Genomic DNA, 12,392 nt, shown 5'->3' with positions numbered 1-12,392 from the left:
GGCCCGTGGGCCAGATCCAGCCCATCAATTCTTTGGATCCAGCCAACAGGTAGGGCTATGGGCCCCACACCACTCTCAGAAGTGGCCGGCTCCATGTCCCTGCAGCCCCCAGGCGGAGGGGCAGAAGGCTTCGTGTCTTGCCCTTGCCTCCAGGCACAGCCCCCCACAGCTCCCATTGGCTGGGAATGGGGAACCGCGGCAAATGGGAGCTTCAGGGGAGGTACCTGGAGGCACGGCAAGGGCAACACACGTGGAGCCCTCCGCCACCCCCATCCCCCCACAGGGGCTGCAGCGCTTCCTGAAGCGGCACGGGGGCTGGGGGACCAGGGCAGACATGAAGGAAGCCTGCCCTGGGCCCGGTGTGCACCGCTGCCACCCTGGAGCCACTTTAGGTAAGCAGTGTCAGCCCAGAGCCTGAACCCCACCTGCACCCTGCCCCCCAACTCCCTGCCCTCAGCTCCCTCATATGCCCTGCACCCCAACCTCCTGCCCTAAGCTCCCTGCTGCACCTGCACCCGTATACCCCTACTCCCTGCCACACCCCACACCCCCTCCTGCACTCCAACCCCCTTCCCTGAGCCCTCTCATCCACCCCACACCCTTCCTCTGCCCCAATCCCTTGCCTTGAGCCCCTTCCTGCAAACTGCATCCCTCCCACACCCCACACTTCCTCTGACACCCCAACCCCCTGCCCTGGCACTCCATACAATTTCCCCACCAGAATGTGGCCCTTGGCTCAAAAGTTTACCCACCTCTGTCCTATGCATAGGAACCAGAGGCTGGGGCATGCCACTACTTCCCGGAGCCGTGTGGCACGGCCCCTGACCCTGTTGCCTGGCTGGAGCACCAGAGCAGAGCAAGCCCCAGACCCTGCTCCCCAGCGAGAGCTCGAGGGCTGGATTAAAATGGCTGGTGGACAAGATCTGGCTGTAGTTTGCCCACTTCTGATCTATGGGGTTAGTTCTTTTGGCTCCTGTTCCACTCTGAAATCACTTGGGGGGGAGGTGTTTGTTCATTTCTTTAATTAGTGTTTCCTAATTGTTCACAGCCTTCCTGACTTTGCAGATGGTTTCTTTCCTACTAACAAGTTTCACACTTACAATATTCATCTGTATCGAACAAGAGAAGTCCCAGGGCCTCCTTAGCCTTCTCTGGGGGGAGCTTGCCACACACTCAAAGACTAAATTGATGAGCAAATAACCTATGCTCTATTTGCAACCAGCAACATGTGATGTACTGCACTTACAAAGGTGGATCTGTGTCAGGATCCCTACTGGATAGGTGGGGAAACTGGGGCACAGGTCGGTAGCAATGAGTGTGTCAGAGCCAGGAACAGAACCTTCATCTCCTGATTCTCATTCAAGAACCTTCATCACCGGACCAGGAGTCATACCATCGGGATTGGAGCAGCTACCATTTGTCTAGCACACAGGGTCTCTGTCACCACCCCTTCCTTCATGCTCGCTGCGGCTTCCCACCCAGCTGCCTTTCTGGATGCGATGCTTGATCTGGTCTAGAGAGTCATGGGCTAGCTCTGAACAGCAGCAGTGGGCCCTGGTGGCATGGGCAGCCGCCCGAGTACATACCTAGGATTGGGCAGGAGGGTACTCAAGCAGAGCTGGTGTGTGTATGTCAGCCCACACCAGGAATTACACCTCCCAGCTGCTGTGTCCACACACCCTGGACGTGACTGTGGGCAAGTCATTCCTGCTCAGTTTCCCCCTTTGTACAACAGTTTGCTCGATTGCCAGAGGGGAGAGCCTGAGGATTAGCCAATGGGGCAGATTCTCGAGGTGTGTACACTGTCACAGCTTCCCTGACTTTGATGGAGCTCTGACAATTTGCATCAGCCGAGCATCTGCCCCAGTGTCTGTGCAGTGCTTTAAAACAGAATGTGCTTTATTAGTACCAGGTGTTACCATCAGAAAGGGAGGGAGGGAGGGAGGGATGCAGGATCAGGGGATCTAGACAGCATAAGGTAGAGAGAGAAATGAGAAGGGGAAACAATGCCAGGCAAAGAGACAAAAGAAATGGGAGAACCTGAACGAGTTTTGTGCCAAAGGGGGCAGGGCAGAAATAAGACTGTAGGTGGGGAGATTAAATCTTATTCTGTTCTGGGACACAGAGGAAGGACAAGGCTAAAAAGGAATAAAGCCAGGGTCGTGTTGGTTAAGAAACATTCTGAAATGTACGAGCAAAACAGATGAAAGCAGAATGCCATCATCAGTGAATTCAAGCAGAACTTCCTCGCTCAGAGGGTTACTAACATACGGAATAAACGGCCAGAGGAGACTGCTGATGCAAATAGCATCAATGGGCTTTAAGAGCTTACTCCATATATTTCGGATGCTTGGGACTAGTCCAGATAGGAACTGCCACACCGGAACAGAGCAATGGTCTATCTATCCAGTCTGGAGTCCGGACTCTGGCAGTGGTCTGTACAAAACATAGGCATGGCTTTAAGACTATCAAACACAGCGGCAGATCCAGCTCTTTAACTTCCTCTTAAATTCAGACACAGAGCAGGAATGAATTCAGTCAGGCAGAATCTCTCATGCTGTTATGCTCTCATGCACAGATCGAGACCCAGCATATGAGAGGAGAGGAACAGGAAACAGTGGGGGAAATCTGGAGATGACGAGACGTTTACTGCTGTATTAATTATCCATCATGGTGCATTTCTTTCAGGTCCCAGGACCCTGTTAAACTTCTCTCTCCAACCTGTTGCAGGAATTCTGATCAGCTGGGTTGATCTAGCTGCAAGCTTCAGGGGTAATACCTTCACAGCTGACTGGAGGGAGTTCGCTGTGCCTCTGGGGTCTGGTGAGCTGCAGGGCACTGGGCTAGACCTCTCTGTCTGATCAGGCTTGGATTAGCCATCAGGGAATGAGGTGAGTTATTCTCTACCCGACTGTTTTAGGCTTTGATTCAGCAACGCACTTAACATGCTAGTAGCTCCAATGATTCCAAATTAACTTGCTTAAAGTTGGGCACATGTATAAATACCTTTGAGTCAGGGCCTTATGGATGTAAAGGTACCCAGCTGCCTTGGCAAAGATGGGCACCAATAAAAATAAATGTAGGCCATAATTTTCTACAGCCTCGTATTCAGAGTCAGCATTCCGGTGGTCAATAATCTCCAGTGGGGAGCTATAGGGGGAAAACCCCAGCAGGGCTCAGTGAGGATGGAGGTGAATTCCTCACCAGCAAAATGGAGCGATGGTGCCCAGAATCCACTCGCAATGAAAGCTACAATGTCTAGGTCTTCTATAGCGCTTTAAATCAGTAGATCTCAAAGTGCTTTACAGAGGTCAGTATCATTATTCAATTTTACAGACGTGGAAACTGAGGCACTGGGCAGGAAAGTGACTTGCCCAAGGTGTGATGCAGTAGGGGCTGTCTGTGTGGGGAGTGGGAGAGCAGGGGAGGACTTTAGGGGATGGACAATACCGGAGCCTGTAACCTGAGCTAGGTAAGGGAGGGGAAAGGTCAACACCTTTCCCCGGGAAGGGGGACAAAGGAAGGGAGCGGCAGGAGGGAAGCAGTTTGAGTTTGGTCTTGGGGCTGGATGGGCGGAATTCAGGGTATCCTAGCTAGGATCCAAGCACCCTGAAAGCCCAGAAGGACTCGGTGGAGGGGTCCTGACTGTGCCTGCAAGCTCTGCTGTAACCTGTGTTCCTGTTGTCCAATAAACCTTCTGTTGTACTGGCTGGCTAAGAGTCACTGTGGGTCCCAGGAAGAGGGGTGCAGGGCCGGACTCCCCCACACTCCGTGACACAAGGTCACCCAGCAAACCACTGGCAGAGCCAGAAGTGACACCCATGTTTCCCATGTCCCAGTCCAAGGTTCTTGCCACTAGGTAACAGTGCCTCCCACTAGCCCAGAACAGCTGGATACTTTCTCCACAAGGTGTTCCTACATTACAGTGAGGAAAGCAGGAGAGATTACAGATTTATTTAGTAGAAGCAATGAATGAAGGTTGCCATCAAAGCATCCTATCAGAGCAAATCATTGCAGCATGGCCAACTCTTACGGCAAATCTCATGTTTGCTTTTTTTTCTTAAAGCCCTAAAACCTGGGAGTCACACAAATACAGCAGAATTGCAGCTTTCATTTAAAAACAAAAACAAAAACAAATCGAGAAATGCCTAGCCTTCCTGGCTGCAAACAGAAGCTTAAGAATGAGAACCCTAAAGGTTAAAAAGTCAGAAGGCAAATAAGAGCTCCGAATGAATGATTTTTAAAACCTCATGTTTTTTTTAAGTCAATATCATGACTTTTTAGGCCCCAAGTCACGGATTTTTAAATTCTTGGGGTTGGCAATGGTGATATTATTGCTAACAGTCTGCATCCACCTTTTTCTGTCTCTTGTTTTATTCTTGGACTATAAGTTCTCTGGGGAAAGAACCATTTTTGTTCTGTTTGTACATCACCTAGCACAATGGAGTCCTGGTCCACAGCTGGGTCTCCGAGGCAGTACCAGAATACAAATAATAAATAATAATGTTCCTTTATAACATCATTAGGTTTCAGAGTGAACACACTGAGTAGAACTGGGCAGTGCACACATCTCAGAACTATTGTTTTGGGCTCTCTGCAGACTCAGGCAGACAGTACTGCAATGGGTCACTCTGTGAAAGGATCCTCTGCAACCATAAGGGCTAGAAACTTTAAGGGAAGATTAAGTTGAGCAGAACCTCCTGGGCTTGCCAGAGAGGTGCCAGGCTCCATGGCCAAGAACCAGCTCATTCCCCCCACCCGCTATGCGGAGTGCCCAGAGGAGCACAGGCACAGAGGGCAGAGTAAGACTGTGGGGTACTAAGGGGCCAGGCAAGCACTCACCTCCTGGCAGAAGCTCACAATGTTTTCCCACAGGGCCTTGGCCTCCCCCTCATCCGTCTGCCGCCGCTTCTCTGCGTCCATGCTCTCCCGCCTCTTGAGCGGCTTGGCCCCCTTGCGCTGCGTCATGTACAGCTGCGGCGTGTGGCAGGCCGCACAGTGCTTGGCCTTGAGTTCATTGAGCAGAGTACAAGCAGGGCAAGACCACTGGCTTGGGCTGTCCTGTACTAAGGGCGGCTGGGAAGAGAAGAGGCGGGCCATTTTCCGGGCCGATGGGGCCTTGCTGCCACAAGAGGCACAACCCCCTTTGTCGGAGCTGCAGTCGGTACACTTGGGGGCTGGCTCGCCCTGCGCCCCATGTTCCTGGAAGCCGTGCAGTTTGGAGCAACCACAGGCTTTGCACTTCTGCACCAGGGTGGGATTCTTTAGGGTGCACTTGGAACAGGCCCAGGTGGTGAAGTCGGGGCTGGAAGGGCTGCAGGGGGTGAAGCGCACCGAGTCCCCCGCCAGGTCAATAGTGTCACTGCCTTTCAGAGCACTGCAGGCCTCACATGTGCTTGACACAGCTGAGTTGAGCAGGGCACAGGTGCTGCACTGCCAGTGGGATGGGCTGACCTCCATCTCCTCCTCCAGCACGCTCAGCCGCTTGTTGGACAGCAGCTCCTGGAAGCGGGCAGCTGGGGACGCCCTGGCCTGGCCCTGTGGAGACCCCTTCTGCCCAGATGTGGGCTGAGAGGCATCAGGCACCTGTGGCTGCAGCTGGGGTGGCACTTCCCTGCGGCTCCTGGGCACAGGGTTATTCTGGAGGCCAGGGGAAAAGGGGCTGAAAGTTGGTATCTTCTGAATGTCCTGCTCCATGATCGCTGGGCTCTGGCTGGCAACAGGGTCACTGTCCAGGGTTTCTATGGCAACACTGGGCTGCGGGGTAACTGGGGCCACAGGGAACCCAGCTGGGGCAATGACTTCGGGGACTACCAGCGCCTCCGGGGGGATCTTGGGTAGCGAGAGCTTGCGTGGCCCCCCACAAGCGGAGCAGGAGTTGGCCACGGGGGTGTTGTGCAGAGTGCAGCGCTGGCAGGCCCAGCCATCCTCCAGCTCTGCCTCATCGGGGCTCTTTCCCCCAGACTCTTCGCTGTTGCTCTCCGTCTTGCATGCCTCCTCGGTGGCAATTCCCCTGGGCTCCACCAGAATGGCGGGCTTGGGCAGGATGCCATTGATGACGGGCAGCGGGGAGCTGCCAGGCCCAGGCTCCGGCGTGAAACCGCACACCTCACAGGCCTCCTTGCCCAGGAAGTTCCTGAAGGTGCAGCGGGCGCACGGCCATTTCTGCTCCTCCACACTGAGCCGCAGGATGTGGTTGAGGTCTGGCTTCTGGCGGGGGGCCTCGCAGATGGAGCACTGGCGCTGGCCCACTGGGTTCAGGAAAGTGCAGCGGGTGCAGGACCACTCCCTCACAGCAGCCATAGAACCAGGAGAGTGGGTGTGACTGCAAGAGAGCAGAAGAAAAGACCGTTACCAACCCGCAGCATAGGGAGGGGAGCAAAGGAGAGCCTAGAATTCTGTGCAAAGGAGCCTCGAACCAGCTGTCATCAGATGGGCTTCTGGTAGGGGATGGACTAGGACGCTCTCTCTGCACTAGCCAGGGAGAATGTGTAGCAAACACACACCGCTCCTGCCAGAAAGGTGCTCACGCACTTATGTAGACTGGACCCTGCTTACAGCACGGGAACATGCAGGAGTCCAGCGTACTAGGGACTGGTTTCTCTGGCACTGACAACCCATTTCAACAAGCACACAGCACCAAGCTGGCTTCCTACCAAACGACTTGAGGAGCAGCAGAAAGGCAGCAATCCAATGCTGTGCAATGGCTGTGGTCCCTCCCCAGACAGAGGAACACCCACACCCCCCAAGGGCATGCCAGGCTCTCAGTGAATCCCACTGTCTTCCCTTCCCTCTTGCTTTTCACACCGAGATTTCATGTGTCAACAGAACTTCCATGGGCAAGTCTCCGAGTAATCACATGGCACCAGGCAACACACAGATGCAATCGCACTCTGGACTCTACCCTACAGGAGCAGTGCTTTGGCCTAGAACTGCAGGGAAATGCATGGGCACATCTCAGAGCACAGGCTGAGAAGTATGTTAATACCACACCTCCAAGCGGCTTTTCTAAAGCACCTTTCTCCAGCTTACTCTTGATTAGTTTAAATTGCACCTGTGCCCATTCACCTTAGGTGAATATCTGGATTATTTACAGACAGATACAGTGATCATGTAACAGAAGACTCTGTTATAAGACAGACATGCAAGGGGAAGAAAAAGACACTGGTTAAAAAATCAGGTTTTTAAAAGAAACAAAAATGTTCTTACCCGGGTAATTCATAACAATGGCGCTTATTAAAACTTGAACACGTTTTAAAAATCTAATCTACATTTCACCCTGAATGGTGAGTATCTGCTTTGTTCCCACTACTCAACTGTGGCACTAGCTAGTTTCACCTCTGGTCCCAGACTCTTTCTAGTAGCACAGGGAAACTGCTACAAGGTTTGCAATGAAACACTGCAAGGGAAGCCTTAAATCCTAACCCGGCAAAAAAACAAACCCAAACCACTTTTCACTGGAAAAGGAAACAAAGTGATGGATACACGGCTAGTGAGCTTAGATTTTGTTGAATCTATTAGTACAGAAACATTTGGTAAAACGTTGAGCCTATGCCAAGCTGGCTGTTCCCTCAATGCTGGGGAAGCCTTTACTCGGAGCCGTATGCTTGGAGATTAAGCTTTCTGCCTTACCGTTGCACTAGTAGTTTTTTCTGCCTGAGAAACACACGATCTCCCCTAGCAGGGATGCAGGGTCAGATGTATACCCACCAGAGAAGCAACGTCCTTTCCAGCTTGTAGCATGTACTAACAGGTGCCAGGAAACGCAGGGTCTGCCAACACCCCAGAGCATGAGCGAAGGTCAGCACATCAGGCTGAAATGGGAACTTCCTGCCTCTTTCCTCATTTACGGGAGGGATTTGAGGGTTGGAAAAATTATAAATCTAAACAGAAAAATTGTGAAAAGACAGATAGAAAAGTCCCAATCTGTGTCAAGGGGATGGGACCCTTGAAGGGGGAGCGGGGCCCGTACACCTGACTGGTCAGCTCCCTCCTAAACGGGTATTAAGAGAAGGCACCTGGGGTAACTCAGGAAAGAGCAGGAGAAAGCTGCCTGTGAAAGACACAGGGGCAGCAGAGGAGAACTGGGCCAGGGAACAACCGCAAAGTCAGAAAGGTGAAGAAGAACGTTGTTGGTGAGGACTGGCCAGAACTGGGGGTGCCCTGGAAAGTTTCAGCGGAGCTCGTGCAGAGGCCCCTAGGAACAAGGGGAAGAACCAGCCTCTGTAAGAGAAGCTGAGCCTGATTGATGCTGGAAGGTGGACTTGCAAGCAAGGGACCCCTGGGGGAGTGGAATGCTGCAGGAAGCCCCCTTGTGACAGGCTGGAGCAGAGGGCTGTGGGAAGCTGAGCCCTGGCCCAAGGCGTGGTCCTGCAGGGATGTCCCCTGAGCAGGGGTAGGAGCCCCAAGTAGGAAGGAGGCCAAACATGGGGCTACGGAAGAAGAGTCGTGGGAAGGAAGCAATTCTGGGAGCAATCAGGAGGTGATCCGGAGCCAAAGGCAGAAAGAGGAGAGGGACAGACTGCTTAACGGAATGGTTTCAGCATAAGGTTTTTACAGATTATTGCACGTACTCTACGCCTACAGGCAGGCTTTTGAATTGGCCATTGAGAGAGACTGAGCTCCTTGTATGGCCAGGCTATGTCGTCTATGTCATGCCATGGCCTGCCGCAGGAGGGCACCCTGGATTGGGGTCATCCTAGGACAAACAAGCCCAACCGGTCCTCAGCAAACAGCCCTGATCCTGCCATGATGTCAACTGAGGCAGACTCCTTCCCACTGCTGGGGATCAGTGCAGCACAAGGGTCCACCTTTGCAGGTCTGACTGCAAGATCGGGCTGGCAAAGAGAAACCCAGCAGTTCTACAGCAAAGGAAGCTACACCTCAGGCCACTAAAGAGCACCTCCTTGGGAAGAAGCGCTTTGCAGCATGCTCTCAGGGCTGACAAGTTCAGGCTACCCTGGGCAACAGAGCAGGAGCAAGATCCAAATCTGAGGGGCTCTCACACTGGATGACAGCTGGCAGCTCCCTCTCTGTTACATCAAGGCGCCTCTGGCTCCCAGCTCAAGTGCTCCTACTAATCTCAGCTGCAGCAGAGCAGCATGGGGAATGAGGGATCTCATCCCTCAGCCAGGCAGTCCCAGAGCTTTAGGAGTTAGCACAAACACCTTCAACTCAGCCTAGATCTCTACAAGTAGCCAATCCAGGCCCATTGTGCCCCTGGCACAGCGCCCTGGTTCCCGAGCAGCCTAGCCCCTTCTGTGCCAGCTGCACTTTCCGAACACAGCCCAATTGAGCACTTTGCCACAACTGCGTCTTGAGGCAACAAACGCATGCAACAGAGTAGTGAGAGCCACACAGGTAGGGAAAAGACACAGCCTCCTGGCCACATGCAAATGAAAACAGCTGTCCTCACCAGCGCAGGAAGACAAGTCAACAACCGCTTAACAGCAACACTCCCAAGTGGAGAACCCAGGTAACCAAGAGTGGGCAAGTCTCTCCCACTCCCACCCCCACCAGAAGGGCTGCTGTGATCTTTGCCATCTCTTCTACTGGATTTCCCCAACCCCCCAAGAGAATACTTGGATATATATATATTTAAAACAAAGTCCTTCTCAGAGACTCAAATTAATTCTGAGACCCTGCACAAAATCTCTTTCGGTTCACATCATGCTCTTTAATAGTTTGTACTTTACCAGGCATTTATTGGAGTTATTTCGGGAAATGTTCATAACAAGGTGAAATATAAAAACTGATTTTCCTTTCTTCTGCCTTGAGTCACACAGCTCTGAGCTACCACGAGATGATCAACAGCCTCTCATGCAAGTCTCCAGTTTACTGGAGTCCACTCTAGCTATTTCTACCCACTATTTCCATTTGTGTGCTCTACACATACAGATACACACCTGTAAACCACACTTACTTACTTACTAGTCTCTGTATTGCAGCTGAGGCCAACTGCCCCAATCAGGACGAGGGCTGCAGTGTGGTAGAGGCTGTACAAACCCATGAGGAGACATGGTCCTTGCCCCTAAGATATGTGTGCGCATGCAGGCAGGCAGACAGAGAGTGACTGACTGACAGACCCTCATCTCATACTCTGATCTGCACGGGTGGGCCCCTTTGGAGCCCCCTGACTTCCTGTAAAACACACAAGCATGTGAAAATCCAGTTGTTCCCCCAGCCCTGTGGCCACCTCCCTCTGCTTCCTGACCTCACAGACACTTCTCATTTGCTTCCCCCAGAGTTGAGACAAACAAACGGTCTGTGCTCTCCCTGTCCTGCCATGTCCAGCCTGGAGGCATTTGGTTTACAAAGATCAGTCACCACTAAGCAAACCACAGACCCAAAACATGCAGCACCAAGGAATTAAATGGCTCCTTACTGCCCAGTGCTACACACAGGGGTGTCTTAGCACATGCCGCTGCCACCTGGGAACAGCTGAGTGCAAAACCTGCTGCAGCTCACCAGTGGAATGAGCTTTGTCTCAGTGCAGCCCCTCATCCACATGATAGCTCAGCACGATCACATGGACCAGGGGCGCTGGTAGCAACCAGAAGCTACCACCACCTGACAGCTGTTGGCTTACATACAGAAATGAAGCTGGCAGCTGCAGCCACACCATCAACACACCACTGCAGTTGGTGCCACGTTCAGCACAGAAGCCACAGATGGACTGGGCAGCAGAGACTGAATCAGCCTGTCCCCGCTGTGAAGCAGGGCTGCGCCAGGTCACTGGAGAGGCCTGCGCTGCTGTATCCATCCTCTTGGCTGAGGCTACAAGAGTCAGGGACCATCAAGTGTCAGGCGGGGGGAAGGAGAAGAAGAATCCACATGGATCTCATCATATACTGGCCATGGACAGATTAGGCACCTCATCGCTCCCCCTGTGCCCAAAATGGGGCAGCATCCCACGTCTGTCAGCGTCTGCACTACAGGGCCCAGGCTGGCCCACAGCTGAGCTCTGGTGCTGGGCCATTACCAGCCCCGAGATGCTAAACCACAAACATCCCCGTCTCACGAGCCCGTTGCAGGCCCAGAGGAACTTTTACCTTTGCAGTAGGCCACCCTTTTCCCACACCTGCTCAGGACTGAACCCAGACTTTTGCGTGACAGGGGACACGGGTGGGATATAAATGCAGGGACCCTAACTAGGAACAGGAGCCTATGGAACTTCTTGAAAGAACAGGGCTAGAAGCCCTGATGCCCTAAGTAAACTTCACTCTGGGTTATCCCAGGTTCTGCTTCTTGTGCCTGAAGTCCCCGCTGCAGTTTTGATTGAAGGCGGTTTTCTTCTCTTCTGCCTTACACCATTGTGTAATACTGCTGGGCGGTGTTAACCAGCCATGAAGTTTCACCCCAGAGCTGGATGCATTTCAGTGGTGGACAGAATTAGCCTTTTCTATACATTTGGCAAAGTGCATTGCGACCCTTTGGCACTGTAATACATTATTATTACTGCTTCAAGGAGAACAGCAGCCTGCTAGACTCTGTGAACATGGGCACCGGTGCAGGGAAAGATTTGAACAGATCCCTCACACCATGCAGACCTCCCATCTAAATCACAGGACTCAACAGATCTGTCCTCTCAATTAAAAAACTATTCCCCTTACATGTACACTACAGCCAAGTCCACTCCCCTCTTCATCACAAAGGGCCTGGCTCAGAAAAGGGAACATGTATCTAAAAACTCACTGATGGTGTATTCACCATGCCAGCAGCCCTCAGCAAATTCACATCGGCCAGGTGGGCAATGCCCATTCACTTATGACATGAGCCAAGAAGGATGGGGAATGGTCATCAGTAGCATCAGGTAATACTGACTGAGCTGCCCAGAAGCCCAGTGCCCATTGCAAAAGCTGATCTGCTTAAGTTGGGGAGGTGGGGATCAGATGAACCAATTCCTGCTCCATTAAATCACAGACAAACTGGGGGATGTTCTGCCTAGCTGCTTCCAATGGGAGCTGAGGGCATCAGCACTTTGCAGGGAGAAGATCTTAATTACGAGCCTCTGCCCTAGGCCACCCTGTCTCTTTCTGATTCAGCCCATACACACACTGACCCACTCTACCAGTCCTCCTCGATGCCTACCCTGCTCTCCAAGTCACAGAGAAACCAGCTGCTGTTCCCATCCCCCACCCCAGCCTGACCTTCCTCTTCCCCTCTCAGCCCCCCCAACCTGCCTGGCCCCCTAGCCCAGGAGTTCCTACACCCACCCCTCCCAGGAGCATGCTTTTGAGGGAGCCTCCCCAAACCATCCCCTTCTAGGAATTCCTGCCTCCCACACCCCAGTCCCTGCTCCTTACCCCGCCCTGCTGGTGAGCCTCGGGTCTATCCACTCCACTTCCCTGGAACTGATTGGAGCTGGAGCCCCAGGCGCCATGGTTTCAGTG

General features: G+C 52.8%; 1 protein-coding gene across 5 annotated transcripts in view; it reads right to left on the bottom strand.

The window, feature by feature from the left end:
* CAPN15 (calpain 15) overlaps positions 1–12,392 on the bottom strand; it is an 88,915-nt gene that overhangs the window by 18,779 nt on the left and 57,744 nt on the right. For all 5 annotated transcript variants that reach the window (XM_050968129.1, XM_050968130.1, XM_050968127.1 and 2 more), the window contains one exon: positions 4,843–6,325. In XM_050968129.1, coding sequence (XP_050824086.1) covers positions 4,843–6,325 — 1,483 coding nt within the window. The remainder of the gene's footprint in view (positions 1–4,842; positions 6,326–12,392) is intronic.

This window comes from Gopherus flavomarginatus, chromosome 9 (assembly GCF_025201925.1).
Source record: "Gopherus flavomarginatus isolate rGopFla2 chromosome 9, rGopFla2.mat.asm, whole genome shotgun sequence".
In the NCBI taxonomy this organism is placed as follows: domain Eukaryota; kingdom Metazoa; phylum Chordata; order Testudines; family Testudinidae; genus Gopherus; species Gopherus flavomarginatus.
Note: the sequence above shows the minus strand (reverse complement) of the source record. Positions and strands in the feature narration are given on the sequence as shown.